Below are 23867 nucleotides of genomic sequence, written 5' to 3' on the forward strand. Positions count from 1 at the left end.
CATTCTGAAGCGACGGGGCCCCAGCCCTCCTCTTCCTCTCACCCTCCCAGGACCCTGTCACCGTCTCCCTTCCTGGCCCGCGCTCCTCTCATCGAGGATTCATTGTCTTGTCAGCCTCTAGTTAGCCAGCATGCGTGCGAATCATAAATTACCCCGCCCGGGCCTCTGCTATGCTTCAGCACAGACAAAAAAATTGCACTCCATCACCGTGTCTCCCGGCTTTTAGTGGTATTGATCAATGCTGCTCCCTTCCCGCCCCCCCCCCGCTTTTCATTTTAACCGAGCCGGTTAAGTGCAGTATCTTATTTTGTGCTGGGACAAATGAAAAGAATATTAGCAAGGGCTGAAATATATCTCTTTTTTATCTCTCTGCTACTTTTTTATTGAATCTTTCTGAGTAGGTGGCTTTCCGCAGGATGACAGCCTCATGACAGGCTCCTCATTAGAGCTGAGACAGTAATTGTGATGCATTTCCCTGCGCGGCCTTTTCACTTCCCCCCCCCCTCCTTCCTTTCCTCCTCTCTCCTTTTCCCCTGATTTGTAAAGTGATTGGATGTACAGACTCACTCAGTTTCTTAAATTATTGCCCAGCTCAATCCATCTTCCTCCATCCTGCGGTGGGCAGCCGCGATCTCCGCGGACAGAGAGCCCGGATGGGGAGGTGGCTCTGGGAGGGGACCCTGGGGTCCTGGGTTTTGGGAGGGTTCTCGGCAGCCCACCAGAAACACGGTGCCAGAACGGGACGGGGCCGTGCCTCCCTTCCAAGGAGCCTCCCCTGCGGTGTCCCCCAGGGCCCCAGGGGGACACACGGAGCCAGTCCCCAGGGGCCACCGGGCAGCAGCGCCGCGCAACTCTGCACCCAGAGAGGCAGATGCGAGAGCAACTCTTTTCTTTGGGAGGAAGTCAATATTTTAGCAAGCTTTGCTGCCTTGGATCCCACCGTAGATGTTTTTTTAGCCTCGGGAGAAGCAGGTGTATTTGCTAAGCTGCTTGGCAGCCCAGCAGCTTACCGGGGATCGGGTTCTTTGCAGGGGTGCAGGGGCTGAGTTTGGCTCTTTGCTGTGGCCCGGTTTGCTCGTGGGGTCACAGAGGTCCCTCTGTCCGTCTGTCCTCCCTGACCACAGACGTACAAACCCCTGCCCCTTACCTGGATTCAAGGCAGGGGTAGCCCTGTTCCATGTGCCGGCCCAGGAACTGTCAAGCAAACACCTGTCCAGCTTCTGCTGGTGCCTGTGGTGGCACGGAGAGGTGCCTCCTCCAAAGCCCTAGTTTGCAAAAAAGCCACTTTTCGGGACCCCTGCTCCCTTCCTGCGTGCACTGCCCTCCAAAATGCACCTGCTCCGGAGAACTGCAGCTCTGCTCAACACAGGGTGACTCCACGGTGATCCGGACACTTTTTGTGCCCAACCCAAGCCAGCAGGACCCCAGAAGGCACCCAGCCGGCAGGATGCGGCCCCGTGAGCACACCATTAAATCACCCTGCGTGGCAGGGAGATGGGACAGCGATGAGCAACGCTACCCTGCTCCCTCCCCTTACCACCAAGAAGTTTTTGTCCTTCAAAGCGGCTCTGCTCCTGCGGGGACAGGTGCTGTGTGCTGCCCAGAGCCACCTCCACCTTCATCGCCCATTGTCATCCTCCCCTGGCCGTGGAAGCCCCTTCCCCACCGCTTACTGTCGGGGCTGCGCCACGCCAGCCTCCTCGGACGCTGCGCGGGCTCGGGGGGAGAGGAGCGAGCGCTTGGCTATTTCCAAGCTAATATGGGGCTTTCTTTGAATTATTGTTTTTTGAGCTGGAAGGAAAGGAAGCTTGTCACACGAGATATCTGCTATCAGTACACAAATAACAGCAGGCCCATCACCAAATGGAAAATAATCGCCGCAGAAGCCGAGCCGAGGGGGAGCCAGGAGGGATTATTACAGGCGCTGGCAGCGGCGGTGCTGTCAAGGAGCCGGTGTCAGCACTTCCATTACCACCCACCTGGCTCCGGCACGGCCCCAGGAGCGGCACGCGGGGCCCCGGCACGGGGTCATTGCTATTCAGGAGGGTTTCAGATCAACCGGCTGTGATGGGTGTTAAATGATGGAGTGTTTAAGAGGGAGAGAGAGAAAATGGGAGGATGAAATGGAGGGAGGCGTCTCAGAGAAGGGGGGTTTTCTGGACTCAGACAAGTGGAAAACAGTTTGAGATGCCGGAAAATTAGGAGTTGGGAGAGCAGTGCTGGTCCTCCCGGGGACAAGGTGAAGAAAGGGAGAGTTTCTAATGGCCGTGAGGAAGGACAGTGTGGTGAGAAGATGCTCTGAGACCCAGGTGGATGCCCTGGAGTCTGCCCAGTGAAGGGCCTTTAGGCAAGATGAAGCAGATCCTCAGCAGGGAACATGTCCCCATGAGCATTTCCCACCTGCCACCACCCACGGTGGCACCCGGCGAGCTGTGCTGGCTTTGCAATAGCAGAGCTGAGCAACGAGTTTAATTATAAACAATTTATTCCATTAACTTGGCAACTTGCTGAGCTCGTGGGCAGGGCGAGCCCTCGTGCCTGGTTAACTTCGCTCACGCAGAGTGACTTGGGAGCTTTTGTGCTACGTAGTGATGAAGGTCTGCGTACATCACATGCTGTTGGGGCCGTTGGTGGGCTGGGTCCCTTTTTTTCCACTGAAACTCTCCAAAATAGCTTTTCCCATCTTTGTTGTGGCCAGCTCTTCCAGCAAGTCCTCAGCAGGCCCGAGCCCAGCTCCCAGCCCGGCGCCCAGGTTCTGTTAGGAGCCCTTTGGGGTGGATCAGGCTGGCTCAGGACCCAGTGGAATTACACTGGATTCGTGTCGGCGCGGCTGAGGCCAGGATCTGTCCCTCCATCCCCAGCAGGATCGGGAGGGTTCGGGATCGTTCCCCACCTGGGCTGGGCTCCGTTTGCAGACGCCCTCTGACGGGGCCCGTGGACAAATTCCTCCACGCAGGGGTGCGTCTGCGCATCGGGCGCTCGGCTGTCGGAGCAGGAAATATTCAGTTTCAACACTTGGAGTTCAACATTTCCGCGGAGCCCAGGAGACCATGCAAACAGCGGGAGCACCACGGCTCTGCCTTTTCATCTCTCTGGCACCGGCGAGCGGGGGGTCGGCGGGGGGGAGCGCGGCAGAGACGAGGAGGGTAAACACTGGAGCCGAGCGGCGGTGAGAGAGAGGGGCAAGGAAAACAAAAACACAGCTGCCAAAAAACAAAAGCCTGAAAAGAGCCATTCAGGGTCTCCCAGGAGCAGGTTTGGCACAGGGCAGGACGGGGAGCACTTGCTGCTGGTGCAGGCACGCGGCCAGCTTGCTCGGGGATCTGGACCCCGCGTTTCACCCTGGTCCGGACGCTCGCGGCATCCTCTGCTCTCCCTGAACACCTGGGTGCCCCAGCTCCGGAGAGGAGATAAAAACCCAAATACTGGAGATTCCCAAACACTGGAGATTGCTGTCCTCTCCCTCCCTGCCACCCAGCACTGCGTGGCACGGAGCTGGGTGCTGTGGGACGTGGCAGCGTGGGCGAGCATGGGGCCCCTGGGCACGCTGCAGATGCGGCCCTGCTGATCCAGGGAGACACACAGGGAGCTTGGCAGAGCTGGGGAGGCTGGCGTAGGTGTCCTGCTGGCACCAGGACCGTCCCCTCCCCTCTGCCTGTCACTTAGCCCAGCGCCTGCCAAAGCGCGGCTGTCAGCCCCTTGGGCCAGGAGCCGGGGCTCCTCTGCCTCCTGCTTTCAGGCTGTACACCGGGGGCTTGGCAGCGTGGCGGGGGCCCTGCTCTCCTGCCCCTCTTGAAGCCCTTGCTGTAGCCTGAGCCCCGGCCCCCCACACTTGCTGGGGCCAGGAGACCTTGCCCCGCTGTCACAGCACCTTCTGAGCGGATGCAGGGTGACAGCCGTCACGTCCTTCCCCGACACGGAGTCGTCGCGGTGTCGTTGGTGTAGGTGGTGCAGGAGGCCGTTGCTGCTCGTCCCGTCCTGCGGGGCTGGGGTTGGGAATGGCCGTGGAAGGCAGCAAGGCTCCGTCCCATGGCCTGAGATCCCTCCCAGTTGCCCAGATGTTGAAACCCAAATTCAGCTCTGCATGCCAGCCAACAACCCACAAGGAGCAAGCAGGGAGAGCAGCACCTGGTCCCTAGGTGGGACCCTAACTGCACGTCCAGTGCTGCCCATCCCACCGCTGCCACCACGGTCCAGGATCATCCATCCCCCCCCCCCCAGCAAACACCCCCCAACCCCCGGGTCACCCTCCGTGAGTGTCCCCGTCCCAGGCTGAGGGTGGCAGACGGGGGCTGGCGGGTCCCACGGCAGTGGCCAAGGCAGGAGGGCGGAGGGCAGCCTGCTCCCCCGTCCATCTGCACGCCCCGCAGCGGGGATCCAGCAGGATTTCCCGTCCGCTCAAAGGCCGCCTGTTTATTTTGGGAAGGAGACTCAGACAGCTCCATTGTTTTGCTGCGAAGTTGGGGTTATAAATAGCAGGTGGTCGGGGACGCTCCTGGGCTATTTTGGGCCCCCACTACACAAAAGTGGAAAGGCTCCAGCAGGAAGGTGGAATTACTGAAATGCCGACCTTTCCCGCAAGGGTCAGCAGGAGCTGCTTCTTTGGGCTTGGTTTCTGGGCATTATTAAAGATGAGGGCAGGAGGAAGAAAGAGGGAGGTGCTCCCAGCCATGTGGCAGCACCCCTCGTCCTCTCCTCTCCTGCAGGAGGATCGGGATGGGGGGACGAGGAGCCGAGGGATGTGCCCAGGGCTCCTCAAGGAGCTGTTGGGATCAACTCAAGTCCAGCTTGGGCTCTCCACCGGGTCCGCATGTGGGACAGTTCCCGGTGGATGGAGATCCAGGCGAGGCAGGGGAAGCCCCATAACGCTGCCCCTCTCCGTGCCTCAGTTTCCCTCCTCTTCTGTCAGGAGGCTGAAGAAGAGGGCAGGTGATATCCTGGCAGCAGCCCAGGCACATGTGCTGGGTCCTGCTGGAAGGCAGCGATGGGCCAAGGTGACTCTCCAGCTTCCTTCAGACCCTTCCTCTCGTTAAACGCCTGCGCCAGGCGCTTACACAGCGAGCAGCAGGGCCCCAGTAAAGCTGCCTGCGCCAATGCTTTATACTTGGAGAAGGTCTATTCCTTTAACGGGGATGCATTTAACTGGGCTCTGCCATCGTTAGGAGCCATAAAATGGCACCTTTTGGCTTCTGATTGGAAGGCCACGCCGCACGTAGCCCCCTCGTATCCAGCACTGGCTGCTTTATTGTGCATTACTGCCTCTCGCTCGGATTTAACCAATTTGATCCATGTCTAATACATAAATAAATAATCCAGCAGGAGGGTTGGCGTTGGATGACAACAGGCGGCTATAAAGCATGTTCCTCCCCGCCGCAGCCATCTGAGCCGGGCTCCGCACGCCCTCTCATGAGCAGAGCTGCTAATACAGCCGGGAGAGAGGGGCCCGGGCACCCCTGAGCTTTTTTTCCCCTTTTATTGAAACTTCACTGTTTGCTTTAGAGTTTTATTTTAGGTTAAATAGGCACTGTATATTCCTTACAGCGGGGGCAATAAAGTTTCCGAGCTGGAGGAAATTGGCTTCGGAGCAGGGAAAGCTGGTGGGGCTGGGGACGTGGAGGGGTGGCGTTTGGGGACGAGGAGGGGAACTGCAGCACCCACGTCCAGGGGCGAACGGCTCTGCCCTTTGGGGTCCTGACCACCTGGCTCCAGGGGTGCCAAGGGGCATTAAGATGGCTCTTCTTAATTTTCTGTTTAGTTAATAGGAACAGAGAGGAACACCGTGACATCCATCTCTGAGCCGTGTTGTCTGCTCTGGAAATGGGGAAAGCTGGAGTTATGGAGGGGCACCACAGAAATGGGGCTGTTTCCCCCCCAAACTGTGTCACTGGGACGCCCTCGTGCCTGTCTGCAGGACAGGGCCAGTCCCTGCCACAAGGAGCATGAGAAAGAAGGAGAAATGGGGATATATTAGAAAAAAGCTTGCTCGTTTCTAGATTCCACCAGACCCCTCTGTGCCTGCTGCTCAGGAGCAGGAGTGATGAGAAAATCTGTCCTACAGCCGCTGTACCCAAACCAAACTGCTGGGGGACAGGGCTCAGAGCAGGGTGCAGGTGATGCTGCTCTCGGCCACCTCCCCAGGACTGAGGCTGCACAGGAGCTAAAGCTTTCTCCCCTCTTCTCCTTCCCTGCAGGCAAAAAGAAAGCGACGTTGTTTGACAGCCAGGCTCCCATCTGCCCCATCTGCCAGGTCCTCCTTCGCCCTGGGGAGCTGCAGGAGCACATGGAGCAGGAGCTGGAGAAGCTGACCCAGCTGAACATCAGGTAAGCAGCCACCCGCGGCACCTCCAGCCTGGGATGCCAGAGGAGATGGAGGTAGAGCCGTGAGCAGAGCAAAACAGCAAGAGCCCTGGTACCCTCAGCCTTGTCCCATCCTGGCTGCATGGGATGCTGCCATGGCCAGGACATGTCCCATGATGGAGCAGGACTGCAGTGTGCATGCACGCTGCTCCTCGGCTGCCTTCAGCTCCTGCCGCTTTCCCCAGCACAGCAAAGTCCTTTTTTTAAAATAAAATAAAATAAAATAAAATAAAATAATTGTATTTTAACTGCTAGCAGTTATTTAGGAAATGGCTGCAGCCAAGGGTTGGCAGATCCCTGCCCCTGCCATAATAAAACTCAGCAGCCTTGGAAAAGAGCGTGTTTATTTCAATTATTAATGAATTCCCCGGTCATTAAAAGGTGAGGAAAGGAATCAAACGGAGGGCTAGGAGCTGAGTTACGTCACCAGGTGGTAGGAGTAGGAGGAGGTGCGCCTGCACCAGCGCGTGCATGTGTGCCATGGCAAGGGGCTCCACGCGGCTGCGGCAAGCACAGAGGTAGCCGGATCCATCCCTGCCCCAGCTTGGCTGGGATCTTGTTTGCAACTGAGCAATAAACATTACAGAGGGAAGGGAAAAGGAGGGGGAGAGCCAGAGAAGTCCCCAGGTGGGCTGGGACCCGTCAGAGGGAGCACCCGCACAGCGTCGGGCCGGATCCTGCGCTCCCCGGCGGTGCGCAGGGAAGGAGGGTGCAGGGAAGAGCCAGCCCATTTATCCCCTGCGACACCCGCTCCCCTCGCGAGGGTAATTTATGGCGTAATTTGGGCCGCATCCAACTTAATAAAGGGCCACTGCAAATTAGTGAACAGGTTTAAATGAACAGAAGCAATTAGCGCTCCGAGGAGCCCATCAAAGAAGTTGGGCCAATATCAGAGCGAAACTGAAACCGCGAGCCAGGCGCGGAGGACGGCTGGCGCGAGGCAGTGATGGGAAGGTGGCGTTTAATGGGAAAGGAAAGGAAACTCTAAATCATAAAGCGTGACAAGGGCCATTGTGGGCCAGCTGACAAATGAAAAAGAATGGCATTATTCCTTTAAATAACAGCAGCAGTTAGAGAGGAGACAGCTCTCCCCGGCTTGCCCTCGCTTCCCTCGCCCGCTCCGCTCGGCCACGCAGGCGGCGAAGAAGAAGCAGAGGTCTTGATTAATTATTAAATAACGACTCCCTCCGCTCCGTGATAGATAACGCTCAATCTAGGCTGCGGGTTGGGGCGAAGCAGGCTGAGCTGCAGGCAGCGGCCGTGCACGGTGCCGGTGTGCCCGCTGCGGAGGGCAGGACAGGGGCTCCGTCCCTCGGGCGGCCCCTTCTCCCGTTCCCCCACCCTCCTTGCCCGTAGGAGCCGGGAGCGAGAACACATCAACAAGAGGAGAGAGAAACTAATAATGATCTCAAATAACCCAATAAACATAAAAATAAAATGTAGGCCTATAAACGTGACGGGCACCGGCAGCCCTGGCCGCTCCCTGCCAATGCCGACTCGTTACCGAAATGGCTGAGCAGCTGTTACTGATCAGCCTGATGGGGAGAAGCGAACCGGGGGGCTGCTTTCCAAGGGCCTCTTTTTTTCTTTTTTTTTTTTTCCTTAATTTAAAGAGGATGTAGCCAATCATGGCTTGCGCTGTTAAGTTTTAATAAACCTTAATGATTTGCAACAAAATCATAAATTTCCAACACGGGGGGTTAGGAAGGCAGATCCCCTCCTGCCTGCTGAGCCTGCAGCACTGGGGATGCTGCAGGGAGGCAGCGTGCTGGCAGCAGCCCCGAATTCCCCTGAGACAGCACAGCCCACGAGGCTGCCCTGGGGCCTGATGAAGAGGGGAGATGCTGGCAGTGTGGGGCTGCCCTGTGCTGTTGCCTCCAACGGGGTTTTTTGGGCATCGCTGGCGCAGAGAGCTCAGCAGCGCACGGTGGAGGCAGTGGAAGGGAAGGAGGAAAAGGGATTCCTCCAGGCGATCACGGGAGCTGGGACAGGAGGGAGCCACCCAAGTGCTGCTGCCCACCCAGCCGACGTGCCCCTCGCTGGGCCGTGGGGACGGGTTTGCTGTCCCCAAGGGACAGGGACAGCCCTTCCCCGCGGGCAGCACCAGCACGGCGGGCACCACCCGGCTGAGCCCCGCGCGCGGCTCCGCACGGCGAGGCCAGGCTCTCTGAATGCAAATTTCATTTCTGAGCCACTGGCGCTGTTTCAAGAGCCGGCAGCCTCCGAGCCCTTCTCGGTGTTACATATGTAACAGCCTCATTGAACTTGACATGTCAAATTCAGGCCATTTGTGCAAAATCTCCCTTTAATAATACCGTTTCATTTCGCTCAAATGAGACTTGAATGCATGTAAAATGGAAAAGGATATTTAAGCGCTAACATTAGGCAGATGTCTTGCCAGAGGCCGATTGAATATATGAGATTTTGAAGTGCTTAACACGTTTTCGGTGCTCCCTCTTAGAATATGTCACCTGGCTTTCTTTTTTCTCTCCCTCCTTTCTTTCCCCCCCCCCCACCTCTTTAAGCGAAGGGTATAAATTGAAAGAAAACAAAACTACAAGCCTCGCTTTTATGGGGTTTAACTCTTGCAAGGCAGGACTGTTGGTGTTCCTCCTCCAAAGAGGAATTACCTCCCAGCTCACCTTGGCGGAGCACAAGCACGGCGGCAGGAGGGATGCTCTGCATGAAGCCTACCCGAGCACTGCATGCGGGTCCCCTTGATTCACGTTCACCTGTTTTACACCTTGTTCGAGCTGTCACGAGCAGCACCCATGGGTGTTCGTGCAGGCAGGCACACACATCCCCCTGCACGTACAGGTGTATTTCTGCTCGTGCTCCTGCAGGTTAATACGAGCAGCGCTGGCGAGGCACAGAGGGCAGGTTTTGGCAGTGCTTTCCTCTGACAGCACTGCTGAAACCACTGCCCTCCGTCACCTCCACCACCTCGCCGCTCGGTGTCTGCTCCGTCTGCAGCGTCACAACGGAGCGACTGTTCCTGAGAATTAGGGTCAGGAGAGTTTTGCTCGTGTTTATAACAGCCGGGCCCCGTGCTGGCCACAGCTCCTGGGGATGGGGATGATCAAACCCTGCCCGCTGCTTCCTGGGCAGCGACTGAATAGGAACATGGGAGAGGCAGGGTGGAGAAGAGAGGCAGGTTTGGGGCTATGGCTTGGGTTTGAGGGCCATTAAAAAGCCTTAGGAAGTCGCATCACCGATATTACAGTTGCTGAGTCAAGCACTTGAAGGTTGGGAAATGTGCCTTTGGATGCACTGGTTTTTAATAGCATGATGCCCTGTTCTTGAAAATGCAGTGCTCTTTTTAAAAATGTATTTGGCGGGGGTGTTTTATTTCCATGTGGCACCTAGCAGATTCCTCCCTGTGTGACCAGCAGCAAAGCTGTGCTTCAGAGCTGGGATTTCCCCTCCCCAAAGAATCATTTTTATCGTTACAGCTGGGGAATGGCCCGGAGAGGGGAGCAGGGACAGACCGCAGCAGCTCTGTTCCCACTTTGGGGACTGAAGGACGGTGTGAGCTCAGGCAGGGCTGTCTCTGTCCCTTTATTTAAGGGGTTTGGATGCTTAGCAGCCATTCCCCCGGTGACCTTTCTGGTGTGTCTGGGAGCAACTTCTCTCCCGATTCTCTGATTATGAACACAGAGGGCACCGGGGCCTCTCACCTTTGGGCACGTGGAAAGTGTTCTGGGCTGCTCCTTGGTGACCTCAAGGACACTGTCACGGAGAGGGAACCGAGTCCTGTCAGGCAAAGCGAGGTGCAGGAGGAAGGCCTACCTCCAAGCAGGAAAAATGCCCAGGAGAGGGTTAGTCTGGCTCCTGGAGCCAGTTTTGATCCATGTGAGAGGGAAAGAGCCAAACACGGGGCTGAGGCAGCTCCAGCTCCCACAGCACCTCCCACTGCTTCTCTGCCAAGGCTTAAATCTCCCTTCAGCATCACTCTGAAGCTTTCTCTCCCTCGTTTGCACGTCGGCTCTTTTCCTCTTGCCCTTTCTACCCCTCCGTCCCCTGGCAGCCAGGCTGGAAGCACGACGTGCAGCCTCAGAGCCTGGCGCCGCACCGAGCATCCTCGCCCTGCCAGGCAGTGGCTCTCCTGGGGGTCAGGGGCAGCTCCAGGCACGGGGAGTAATGAATAACACGGATGCTGGCAATATAGGAGGAAAATGTAAAGGCTACGGGACCTTGGGAGATGGCCTGGTCACTCCACCTCCACCCAGGTGATGGTCACTGTCCTTGAAAGATGTCTCCAGGTGTGTGGAGAGGCATCCTGGATTTCATATCCTCTCATGGTTTGCTTTCTTAGTGTTTGGTGGCCTTTTGGGTTAAAGTCATGCCATGCTAACCACCCAGACACCTTGGGGCTGATGGACAAGGCGAGGGCACACCAGCAATGTGGTCCCTGCGTGCCCACGTGCTGCGGGCTCTCAGCGTTACTCCTGGCAGGGTACCGCAGGTAGGACCCCCAGCAAGTTACTAAACCTGGCTCTGACCCTTCTCCTGCTCGGGCAACCTGGTGTTTAAGTACAGCTGCTCCTCACAGTGCCCCAGGTGAGGGGCTGCTTCAGCCCTGGGGGTTGTGCTGAGCCCTGAGCCTCCCCAAAGGGCCCTTGGAGGAGCCCTTCCCCGAGTGGGAGCGGGCTGACCAGGGAGGGCGAGCAGCCAGGCTGCCAGGCCCAGCAGGATAAATAGAGAGCGTAAAACCCAAATTAGCTCTGTTGTCATGTGTCACAGCAGGGTCATGGCTCTCACCTCAGGTCTCCTCGATTTATGCCTGGGGACTTTAACCTGACAGCCAGGTACTTCCCAGGCTTCTTGTGCGAGCATTGCAGGTCCCCCAGCCTCTGGGCGAGGGAGATTGGAGGCATTTGGAGGTGAGAGGGGCTTCTTGTCCAGAGCCCCACTAAAACATATCCTGTTTCCCTCCCTCATATATGCATCAGTCGCCTGGGAGCACCCCAAAGAGGGCAAGGAGGCCAGGCCAACACATGAGATGGCAGCCGGGGAAAAACAGGCGTTGACCCTACTCAACGTCTCCCTCCCGCTCCTCGACTTCTGTCGCTCTTCCTGCTTTTTCCCCCTTCTTTCTTTCCACCTCCTTCTTCTCCTTTCCTCCCCTGCTCCCCCTCTCCGTCCCCCTCCCTCTCTCCCCACCCCCCGGTATCAAGGCGACATCTCCAAGCCAAGTACTTTTAATTTCGCCCGTGGCCCTTGCTGACACGGTGGATATGCACAGCAAGTTAAATTCCCGCCTGATCAATAAAGCAGAAGCAGTGTGTCCGACTGGTCGATATTTTTTTATCTGTCTTCAGCCCAGTCCTGCTGATGACAGCCCCCTGCGCTTCAGCAAAGGCACTCAAGGGCATCGGGCTTTGGCAACACAGCTCTTTTTTTTTTATTTAAATTAAAAAAAAAAAAAAAACAGATGCCTACAAAAAAAAAAGTTCACGGAGTTTGGCCTTTGCTTAATAACGTTTTATGATTTATCTTAATTTTTAATTGAAAAAAATTTGCGAATTAATTGATTTCTGGGACTTGCCAATTAACATTGTAATTGGGTGCATGATAAATTTCGAGGGAGCATCATTTTTCTCCCTCTCCCCCTTGTCACCGAGAAGGGGAATCGCGAGGGCAGCCGCTTCCCACCCGTGCACCCCCCTCTTCCTCGCGAGGTGCCGCTGCCCTCCTCCCCCCGTGCTCCTGTATCTTAAAAGAAGGAACAAGAAAGCTAATAAAGTCGTGTTATTAGAGTCTCACCAGAGGTGACCCCTCGAGGCATAAATCCACGCTTGGAGATGGTGGGGACAGGTGCTATTAAGTGCCTGACCGTACTTTGTGCGGCGACGGGACTGGGTGCCTCCGGGCTTGGCCCTGCAGCCGTCATCCCCCAGCAAAATCCACGCTGCTGGGACAGGAACGGTGTTGGGGAGCAGCTATTTCCCTCCAGGATGGAGCAGGGAAGGTTTTTGCATCCTCCCTTGCCCAGCAAGAGCTGCTCAGCATCTGGAAGGCTGGATTCAGGATGCGTGGGATGTGGCAGCGTGGCTCCCACCAGATTTAAATCAAACACCAGAGAAACCCACCTGGCAGTGTCAGCATTTGTAGGACATTTGGGTAGGGCACAGGGTCACCTGCCATGCATCTGCAGCGCTGCCACCACCCACTCCACGTGCTGGTGTCACCCAACAAATGCCCCGAGCACCACCTAAAGCCCATGACCTTGGATGGGGTTTCACTGTGCCACCCCAAAGCTGTCCTGTCTGTCCCCACTGCACCCAGGTGTGTGTACGGGGTGAAGGATCCCTGCCCAGACCAGAGTCCCCATCTTCTCTCCATCATCTGGGACACCAGGAAGGCTCGGAGGAGCCCAGGTCCACACCTGCTGGTGTCACTGGTGGGGAACCATGGGGGAAAGGAGGGAAATTTATGAGGAGAGGAGTCTGTTTATTATCTAGCGAATGCGGTGCTGCTGATACCGTGGATTTATCCTCTTTTCATCCCCCTCTGATTTGTGTCCCTGCCCCTCGCAGTGGCAGATTAATCGCGGACAGAAAGGGCAGAGCGCACCCTGCGGCCCCCCCGCGCGCACAGAGCGCAGCCCCGACCCTTCGTCCCGCTGCAGCCCCTCCGGGATGCTGAGCAGCCCCACGACCTGGGGCTGAGAGCATTTCCCATCCGTTTGCAGGATGGGTAAGAAAACTCGTGTGCGTCCTCACTCAACAGCACCTTAAGGTGCACTCCTAGCAGTGCTCCTGGCAGTGCCCGCAGACTGGCAGCGCCCAAAGCCGATGCCCTAACCCCATGGCACGGGTCCGCGGGGGAAAAGGAGGAGGCAGGGGGGTGCAGAGCTGCGTGGGGGGCCGGCACTGGATGGGTACGCACAGAGAGCAGGGGTGAGAAATAAATCCTCGGTCGGTTATTTTCCCTTGAGCGACGCATGCCTTCTGCGGAGCCTCTTCTGAACCGCCACGTGAGCTGGGAATAATTAAACACTCATTACAGCCGCGGTAGCAAAGAGCCCCCCGGATCAATCTCATGCATGACCTTTCCCTCCGACTTCCCTCTTGATTTTTCCAGCCACCTCCTTTTCAAAGAGCGACACATTTTTCCATCCCGCCCTCGCCCCACACACCTTCACTGCCTTTTTGCCACCCAGAACCCGCAGAAACCTGTCGCCCACCCTGAGCGGGGGCACGGGGCACCCGGGCAGCGATGGGGGGAAACCTCAACAGGGAAAAAGGAGCTGTGAGCACGAAGGGGGCAGAGCAAGCAGGGACCTGGGGTCCCTCTCTGGGGTGCTTGGCGGTCCTGATGCATTTCTGCTGCTCTGGGCTGGGCACAGCTGCCTGCATGCTGGGCACCGGGGATTCACAAATATTGACTGGGAGAGCACTTGGGGAGCGCAGATGGGGAGGTGCAGAGGGCTACTGGGCCCCACTCCAGGGTCTCTGGCAATTTTTACCATCGCTCGGCCCTTTTCCCCATTGGATGCAGGGGGTGTTTAAATCAGCATTTGGAGCAGGTTAAAAATCCCGACGTGCTTCCCCTGACAGCACAGATCACGTCCAGCTGCTCCGGGGAGCTGTCACCCGCGGCTGGGTGAGGATTTGGCCTTGTGTAGTTTAAAAAAAAAAGAAATAATCAAACCCTCATTTCCTTATTTAGGCTTCAAGTGACACTTCCACTTATTTAAACTGGCGTCCACAAAAATCCAATTCCCTCTCTGCCCGGCTGCTGCTTATTCCCTGCCGGCGTTCGCGTGCCGTGCGGCTCCGCTGCCGCTGCTCCGTCCCGAGGCTGGGCGCCCGAGCCGCTAAAAATAAATTGTGTCCACCGGATTGTTTTGAAAGAAATAAATCAGCAGCTTTCTGGCCACGGCGTGGAGAAAGCTTCTGGCTTTGCGGGATGCCGTGCGGGAGCTGGACGCACTCTGGCTGGTGCTGTCACCTCCCGGGGGCTGATGAGGTTGTTCTGCAGGGCTGGAAAATAGCAGCAGCAGCGTGGCAATGCAGCATCAGCAAGGGCTGAGCACAAACACGTGTAACTGCCCGGGCTCGAGGAATTTGTTCTCGTGCAGTTGTTATTAATTACGTGGGGAGGTGCTGAGCGCAGCCCATCCCTGAGGGATGCTCCTCCTAACCCTGGCTGGGGGCTCTGTGGCATTAAATCCCACTTGACCATGCCTGGGGAGCTCAGGTGGCTGCGTGGAGCCCCCAGGCTTCTTCTGGCACTGGCACTGTGACTTTAGGCAAGCGCTGCCACTGCTCTGGGCCCAGGTGTCCCCTCGGAGCACTCTCGGTCTCCCAATGCTGCTACAACATTCCCGGCTTGCAAGAGCTTAAAGAAAAAGGGCAAGTACTGCCCTGCTCGTGATAAAACACAACTGGATGATTTAACCTCCCGCTCACGCCCTGGGCTCTCAGGATGGGCAGCAGCAGCCTCCATCCATGGGGATGGTAAGGGGACCGCTCCCTGCATGTGACTCTTTTTTTTTTTTTTCCTGGCAAGCACATCCCAAAAGGCAGGAGCCATAAAAATAAATAAATGCGGAGCCCTCTGGCGAGGGGGCCCGTTGGGTGCCTCTCCAGGCCAACAGCACCGGAGCGGGGACCTCGTGTCGTCCCCAGCAGTGGCACTGAGCATCCGCACACGCAGGGATGCCGCAGCCCCTGTGGGTCCCGTTTGGAAACGCAAAGCCTTCGGGGGACAGACCGAGGCTGCCCAGACTGCTGGGTCTCTCCAGGACGTTTCCTTTCTTATGTGGTAGTTTGGGGGGGATTGCCTAAAAGGCAAAGAAGTTGTTTTGCTGTAATGAACTAGATAAACAATTCCCCAAATAGATTAAAACTAACTGTAACTTATAAAAGCGGGTAGTAATTATATTTTATTAGCTAGCAAAACACCATTTTTTTATTTCGTAGGATAATTCTGTGTAAATCACCTTAATTAGAAGTGTCAGACGAGCCTGTGAATATCGTACTTAGTAACTAATTTCCTATGTACAGGTTATAATTTAAAACACATGGATCACTCTCCGAGTGGAAATATGCTAGCCATGAAATAATGTGGGGAGTGTTGGGGTTATTACTATGTAAATGTGTAATCATTTCAGACCACTGCAGCCTGGCTGGGTGATTAAAGAGAATCCCAAGGTCTCCAAAGATTGTGCTCTCTGCAAGGGCCTAGAGCAAAAAACTTTAAAAGGCACCGAAAAGTGTTTGAACTTTAAAGGTCTTGATTTCCCTTTTACCATTTTTAATTTGTCGGTGGTGTTTATGGACAGGAAGGCTTCTCTTTGCTGATGGCCTCTCCATTCCCGGCCCCTTCCCGGCATCCTTAGGAGGCGGGGAGGGTGGCGTGGGTCACACACGGGGTCATTTAATGGGATGGAGGAGAGCAGCCAGGCAGAGACGGGGCTGTCCCAGCAGTGGTCGGGATGGGATGGGTTGGAGGAAGGCTCAGGAACCTCGATGAGAGGGATCTGGGCAACAACCTGCTCTGACCACCCTGACATCGCGGGGGCTTGTGGCCAGAGCTTGTGCCCATCCCGGGAAATAAATAAAAACGAATGACTGCTGTAGAGCAGGGCTGAACTGCAAGGAGGGGCGTAGTTGTCAGCAGTCCTCCAAATGGAGAATAATATAAACTCTGCGAAGTTATTTAAATCGAGCCCTTCCCTCCTGGTCCCAACGGTAACCTTCCAGCCGAACAGAGGAACTCTCATCCTGGGAACTCCGGTTTCCTGGTGCTACAGCCATTTCTGGGAGGAATTAATGAGATTCTTCCTCTTGCCCTCGAAAAGGAATAATTTTAAACACCCTTAACGAGAAAAGGGAGGAAATGGGTTGTTTTTTTTTTTAACCTAGTGTTTGGATTATAAAAGAAAAAAGCGTTGTTTCACACTTCGGGCAATTCAGAACATCAAGGTACTGCGGGAGGTGCAGAAATCCCCAGCTGCTCGTGCCAGGGGCCCAGGTGGGAGGTGGTGGCAGGGCCGGGGGACCGGGGAGGTGGCAGAGCAGTGGGATGGGGCGCGGTGGCATCCTGCACCCCCCCCAGCATCTGGCAGCGCATCCCTCGCTCTGCAGGCAGCAGCCACCAGGGATGGTGGCTGCGACGCCCCCAAAATGCTCTGCACATGTCTGCATCGAGCAGCACACCCTGGGAACACCTGGGAACACCGTCTGCTTGCTGCAGATTCGTGTTAAAGCACCTCGTTGACCCCGGGGCCAGGAGCAGTGCTCCGGCATTTGGGGTGGCCCAGCGGTGACAGATAAGCACGGGTGTCCCCCCGTTTTGGGGCAAGGGCGAGGATGGTGGCACTGGGGAAGGAAGGGGCCATAGCCCCGGGAGAAAACACCTTCCTCCATCCCTTCTCATTTCATAACACCCAGCCATCTGCCAAATCAAGGCAGATTAAAGCCAGCCAAATTCAATTTCTCCCCGCTGCCACTGCAGCTCGGCATCTGGGGCTAAAGTGTCCCCGACAAAGCGAACATGACAGGCACATTGCTTTTTTGTCACATCTAGTACCATGTTGATCTTCTAAAAGTCTCATAAAAATTTATTGATGTCTCCCATATTGCTGTGATTGAGAAGAAAGGAGCGTGTGTGTGCGGCGCGGCGCGCGCGCGCGCGGGGGGGGGGGGGGCGTGTGTGTATTAATGCTCCTGAAGTAGATCTGATTTGATATGTCTTGTTCTATTGTCAGCATCTGTTTAGCGAGGCTTTTTAATACTTTCTGGCTGCCGATCACTCATCCTTAGCCTGGGATGCGGGCTTGCATACAAATTTTGTTATTAAACACAATTCCATCCCCCCCCCCCCCCTCCAGCCCCCGCCTCCCCCCGCAGCCCCCCCGCCACCCACCCATCCATCACCTCCCCGGGGCTATGGGCAGCCAGCCGCCCCGCCAGCCCGCGCCTGCGAGCTCCGGCACTGGGGCTGGCAGCATATTTCAAGAGCCTTTTGCCTGCTGCAGGTGCTTTGCATTGACAAATCGAATCACGGGGAAATAATTTATTTCCTAATGCTGTTTGCAGCATGTTAGCAGGAGAATTTACATGAGAGAGATTACTTTAATAACCAAAAAATTACAGTGCAGGCCTCCCCGCCATGTCGGCTTTGATACGTAATTGTTTCAAGTTTAACCTGTCTGGAGGGGGGAAGGTGTTATTAAATCTATAGCATCTCCCGCTGGTGAGGGCATGCAAGGAGGAGCACCCTGACGGGAACCTCCTTCACTGCTAAACAGGGAGCAAGCTGAATTAACAAATCACTCCAGCCTCCGGCAGTGGCTGGAGCAGCGGGGATCTTCTTTCCCTTGCTCTTTACGCTGATTTAATCTCCCTCTGTTTCCCTTCCTCCTGTTTTATCACGCCTGACCCCATGCTGGGCTCACCACCCCACATTCCTCTTGCTGTGGGTTTCTTCCCATTGCCCCCACAGGCTCGCTCCCCGCTTTTCCCCAGGGTGGGAGAGGAGCTGTGAAAATCCCGGGGACAGGGCTGGACCCTGCATCATGCCAGCAACAGCACCTGGGTTTGGGTGGCTCCGTTCTTGGACTCTGCTCCTTGGACCATTTTTTTCCAGCCCCTGCAAGCTGGGGAAATGGCTGGCACTGCCCTCCGTCCTGTGCCCTCCTCGGCCAGGACAAGGAGGCCCCCTTTGCTCCAGGGATGGGGAGCTGTGTGCTCTGCTGTTTGAGCTCCCACACTGCCCACCGCGGCGGTTTCGTGTCTCTGACCCCCTTCTCTTCTCTCTTGGCAGTAAGAACTCCATCCTGAAGGATGCCATGGCAGCAGGCACCCCCAAGGTAAGTGAGCACAGCTCGGCACGCTTTACCCCAGAGGGCTGCTCCCTACTCCCCATCGCCTTCCCAGCCCAATCCCTGCCCCGCCACTCGCTGTTCCCCAGCGAGGTGGCCGTCCTGGGCTGTCCCCAGCAGTGCCATGCTCTGTGGCCAGTCCAGCAAAGAGGATGTTGTCCATATTCCCCCACTGTGCTGGAGCGGCCGGGTCCCTGTGCAGCTCGGGGACAGTGAAACTGAAGGACCCAGCGGGCTCCAAGACTCCAGATTGTGTCTAATGACAGCTAATGAGAGCTGATCACACGCACGCTGAGCTCAGGCTGTGAAATCATGCACGGAAGCTACGGAGCCAGAGCCATATGCCAGTTCTGGAAGAGGGGAGTGGGGCTGCCTCGGGGGGACCAAAGCACACCTGAGGAGGAGCCCAGATCACTGAAAAACCCCTCCTCAGCTGGATCCCCATCCCCTCAGTACCCACCTCCCGTCCCCTTGGCTCAGGGGAACAAAACGCACCAAACATCGTGGCATCGCTGCAAAAGGCATCCTTCACTAATTAGCTGCCCTTAATATGACGCTGCTGTGGAAAGGATCAGAGCTTGGGCAGGCACATGGGTGGCCAGGAGCATGGCTGGACACTCACAGTCCCTTTGGACAGCCACTGAAAACCACACTGCGTTTGGCCCAGGCTCTGCTTCACTTTTGGTGCCAGCAGCCTGGGGAGGGCGCATGCACCCTGACGCAGCCAGCCCAGGGAGCCTCTGTGATAGCTTTAATGCTGGGAACTTCAGCTCTTGATCTCCTTTTTTTTTTTTCTGGATATTTTGAGTAATTTTTTGAAGCACTTGGAACGTGACATCAAAACCATGGGTAGAAATTGCAGCTCCAGGCTTTCCCCGTGAGGGCCGGTGCCTCGCCAAGCACATAAACACCCTGCCTGCCCCCCCGGGCCAGGGGCTGGGGAGCCAGCGTGCCCCCGGCAGGCATGGATAGCTCGCAGGTAAACCTATCCGTTTCCCAAATCTGTGAGGGAAAATAAAGACCCACAGGGCCTGTGGTTGCCTTTGGATGTCCCAAAGGAGCTGGAAAGGGCACCTGCGAAATAACGCCTGAGCGGGAGAGGGGCGGGTGGGAAGACGGATGAGCTGTTTGGAGGGACACGCAGCAAGTGACTGACAGACAGCAGATAAAGCACAAGGTCCATCTCTCGGCAGGGACGGGCTTTTGAAGTTTCCATTGACAAAGAATCCCATTTGCCTTGAGCGAGGGGATTAAACTGGGACTGGAGAGTCGTTCTATGTAAAGGAGATCAATCGTCCCCTGTCACCACATGGATCTTTTCCCTTTGCCCGTCACGTCTGGGCCTAAGAACATTAACTTCAAGAAGCCACGAGAGCAGGGAGGGAGAGGGTGAAATCAGGAAATCTTTCATTCCCTTCTCAGAGAGCTTGAAAGCCTCTCAGCCCAGGAGGATTCATTATTTCTAGGTGGCTTTTGCTGGGAGGCAAGGCCTGTGTGGCACGGGCAGGCCGGGCGCTTCCCCGCCGGGTGGGCTTGGTATTAAAGCCCCCTTAGTAACCACACAGGGCTCGGGAGGAGGAGGTGGCAGCCCGGGACGCTGCTTCCCTCCGTGCCCACTGAAATTCAGCAATGTTAGGATGTGAAGACCCTCTGGGAAAGTCCATTCCTTCCCCACAGTTACCCCTGCAGACACCTCTCCTGGCAGCAGGAGCCCAGATGTAAACGTGCTCCTCGCTCCTCGCTCTCCTGCCCCTCAAGAGCTGTCACTCACCACGCTGGGTCAATTTTCATGGCAATATGTCAAAGAAAATCCAATCACTCAACAGGGGATGCAATGAATGCAGGATTATTGTATCAGGTTCTTCTATTATCAGGGCTGACCGAGGCAGTGACGGCCAAGCGAGGCCTGTAAACTGGGGGCTGTGGCCATCGCCTCTGCCCGGGGCCTGGGCTCATTGGAGAGGCAAGGAGAGTGGCACAGAGGCGGTGCTCAGCACCACGGTGCTCAGCATCCTCGGGGCTTCCTTGTGGAGGCCAAGCTCAGTGGATCAGAGTACGCAGCGCAGCGAGCCTCGGGGTGGGATTGCTGTCCAACCCTGACTGCCACTCAGCCAGCAGAGCTGGTGACAGCAAGCCGAGTGGTGGCTGCGAGACGTCCTGCCGTCCACAGATGACCCACAGCACTGTTGTCTTCGCCCCGTATGCCCAGACTGCATGCCTGGATGCTCACCCCAAGGCCTGCAACAGCCTTTGGTGCCCCGGTCTTCATGTTGCTGAGAGCTGGGCAGCCCATCCAGCCCCCACAGGCCTTGGGGCTGCCTTGTGCCTGTGCTTTGCAGCAGACAGAGGTGCAAAAAAAAAAAAAAAATGTGCTGAAAACCCATCTCCTTCGCAGAAAGCACACCAGGGGGCCCCGCTCTGGGAAAGATGTTTCTCAGGCATTGGACTTCAAGGAGAGTCCGGGACCCTCTTAGCATCCTTCTCTGACGGCATGTCCAAGACACCAGGAGGAAGAGGAGGGGTGGGGAATTAAGTTCTTTACCAAGGAGACATTTCTGTGTGAGTGGGAACAGATGCTTCACGCCCATGGGAAGGGATGGAGGCTGTCCTTGCTCTTACTGAACTTGAGACCATGGCTCCACGGTGTCGTTCTCCAGTGTGAGCTGGTCATTGTTTGCAAATCCTTCATGCCATCCCGGGTCCCCGTGGGGAAGTCTGACACCAGAGTCACTTGGGAGGGCACTTTCTGAAGACGTGTCCCAGCCGGCCATGTCCCAGACCTCCCTGAGCCCAGAGTATGTCCTCCTAGCTACCTAAGAGTGCTTTCTGCCACTGTCAGGCTGTGGAAGTGAACCTCCCCAGCGCTTGTTGTGGGTTCATCGTTCCCCCTTCACTTCTCCTGCACATTGCCTTTCCCACCAATGACCCAGCTGCCAGAAAATATTGGAGCAAGGGGCCAGGGCCAAGCCCCCTCCCTTACACCCAGCAGATGCCAGCGGTCGCTTTGCTGAGGTTTGCACCTTGGGTGCCCCCAGACCTCCACCGTGCCGCAGCCCCGCGATCCCCCACCCGCCCTGCGGTTTTACAGCCTCGCAGAGCAGTTTGAGAGAGAATTACAGCACCTAGAGGGAAATTTGACCACTAAAGCCCTCCAAGGAAAAAGAGCTTTGAAGCAAGCAAGATTTGGAGCCTGAAACCTTGATGGAATGGCTGTGCTAAGCCCTTGCCAGCCGCCTGGCTCGAGATGAAATTTCCAGCGCGATCATTTAACTTCTGCGTATCATGTCTGATGGTAGGAGCAGGGGCTGGTGTCGGGGCCCCAGGGCTTTGACTCCTTCTCTTGTGTCAGGGACTCACTGGGGGGGGCTCAGGGATGTCACACTCCTCCCTCTAACGCTGATTTACGAGAAAAGATTAAAAAGCCAAATATGAACACTGGGGCAAGGCTACAGCCGAGCCGGGGACACGAGAACAGCCCACAGGTATGCGAAGGAGGGGAAATTCCCTCGGATGCATGTCGGCTGCCAGCTTGGGGTGACAAATACCAGAGCCACTCCAACAAAAATCTCCACCAGGTTTTATTCCATAAAGCAAATTACCCCGTGAACAAAGCCCCTCGCTCCCCTTGGGCCAAACAGCTGTGCCCTCCCCTTGGTCCGAGGGATGCTGCGTCCGGCAGGAGGAGCACACAGGGATGTGGTGTGGGGTTTCTGTCCCAGATCCACCAGGGCCAGGGCTCTGTCCCCCCCATCCTGGTGTCTCCACGGGCAGATCAGCTGGAGGGGGCTCCCTTCCCCTCCGTGCCTTGCCCCTGGGGGCCCAGAGCTCCACTGCAGTCCCTGGTGTGACTGTAGCATGCACGGCAATAAATCAGCAGCTCACTGCTGACACCGTTATTTCTGCTCACTATTCACACCCTTCCTACGTTTAAGCTTTTCATCCCCAGCTCCATCCCACCTTTATCTCTGCCAGCTAAAAGCCACTGGACAATTTTGCCTCTCGTTTTCCCGGGAGCAAATGTAGACCCTCGGAAAGCTTCTAGGAAAGTCAGCTCTAATAGTGGCATCTTTTTGTCAGGGATCCTCCAGCAACAGCGTAACAAATGGCTAGCAGAGAGAAGGGGGAAAATCGCAGCCAGGCCTGGTATCACTCATTGCTTTCGGGTTACAGTTCCCAAGTGATAACAGCTATTAGCAACACTTTGACGGCTTCCCTACCGTGGAGGGGAGGGCAGGAGACAGAAAACATGTCAAGCCATCACCTCCATGTTAAGTGATAAGTACCTATTTAGGCGGCAGAGTTAAAGCTGAATGCATCAAGCAGGGAACACTTTGTGCCCAAAAAAAAAAAAAAAAAAAAAAGGAAGAAAAAAAGAAAAGGACCATATAGATACATAAAAAGCAGAGTTAGGATATTTGTTCTGCTGACAGCAGCTGTGATGGATCGTTTAAGAAAAATAGACTCCCTGTGTTTTTCCAGGGCTATCAGAAAGCTGGAGTCCAGCACTTTAACACTCTCAAATGACCGGCCTTGAGAGGAAGTGGGATGTCAGTGGTGCCGATGCTGCCCCAGCGAGCAGCTGGGGTTGGGGCTGGCGGTTTCCATCCATCCCTCGCTCCAGCAGCTGCACCCAGACACACGTCCCCTCCTCGTGCAGCTCCGACCCCGCGCTGCACGGGCAGCTGGGGAGCGATGGAGGTAACGTTGTGCATCTCTGGCTCATGCCAAACCTGCCGAGCACCAAAACGGGGAGGATGGAAATGCCGAGCGGGGCCGTGGCTGCCCAGCAAGGCAGGAGGGGCAGGAGAAAGGAGCGAGCACACGGCTCGGACAAGATTGATGGCCTCGTTGCCATTAAGAAAAAAATTAGCCGGTGGCGGCTATCATATTAAAGGGTGAAGAAGCCGTGAATTATTTTCTTAAAGATCTTATCACTTACAATGATAATTTTACCTTCCAAAAGGCCACTTTTAATGAGGCAAGCCAGGCAAAAAGTCATGATTTAATGCCAGATTTTTTTTTCCAAACACATTTTACTGCTTTTTTGTCCATGTTTAAAAAGCGCCGGTGACCTTTTTTTATTTAGCTTGCCCCAGGTGTAATGCTCAGGCTGATCCTCTCAGGGTTTATAACCTCCGCGGAGAGTGCCTTTACCCAATGGAGAGATGATTTAAAGGGGAGGGAGAAATATGAGGCTGCACGGTGGCTCACACGAGCATCTTTGACACTGGGAGCTGTGGTTTGCCAGGGAAGGGGGCACCAGGGAGAGGCGGACGCTCTCACCCCGGTAGCTCAAGCTCTTCCCAAACCGGTACCCAAGGAAGCGAGCGTGGCACACCTGTCTGCACGCAGAGCATGCCATGCCTCATTTTTGGGGTGGGAAGCCAGAATTTGGGTGTGCCCTGCATCTTAGGGCTGGGGGCTGGGAGGGTAGGTGCAACGCTGCCCTTTTCCCCTGCAGCCGTCTTCCCAGATGCTGGTGGTGAGATGGAGCAGGGCCGTGTCACTGTCACCAGCACCTGGGAGGGAGCGAGCCCCAGCTTGGCCACACATCCTCACCACTTAGCCCCTGAGAAATAGCCCCAACGTGACGATTTGGGGAAAAAGAGGCCAAAATCGGGAGGGCAGAGAGCCTGGCCTGATGCAGAAATGGAAGTCACCCTGCTCTCCAGCA

General features: G+C 56.0%; 1 protein-coding gene across 6 annotated transcripts in view; it reads left to right on the top strand.

Moving 5' to 3' along the window:
- RNF220 (ring finger protein 220) overlaps window positions 1-23867 on the top strand; it is a 195490-nt gene that overhangs the window by 109033 nt on the left and 62590 nt on the right. For all 6 annotated transcript variants that reach the window (XM_067001752.1, XM_067001754.1, XM_067001750.1 and 3 more), the window contains 2 exons: window positions 6192-6321; window positions 18136-18181. In XM_067001752.1, coding sequence (XP_066857853.1) covers window positions 6192-6321; window positions 18136-18181 — 176 coding nt within the window. The remainder of the gene's footprint in view (window positions 1-6191; window positions 6322-18135; window positions 18182-23867) is intronic.

Source organism: Anser cygnoides, chromosome 8, assembly GCF_040182565.1.
Source record: "Anser cygnoides isolate HZ-2024a breed goose chromosome 8, Taihu_goose_T2T_genome, whole genome shotgun sequence".
Taxonomy (NCBI): Eukaryota; Metazoa; Chordata; class Aves; order Anseriformes; family Anatidae; genus Anser; species Anser cygnoides.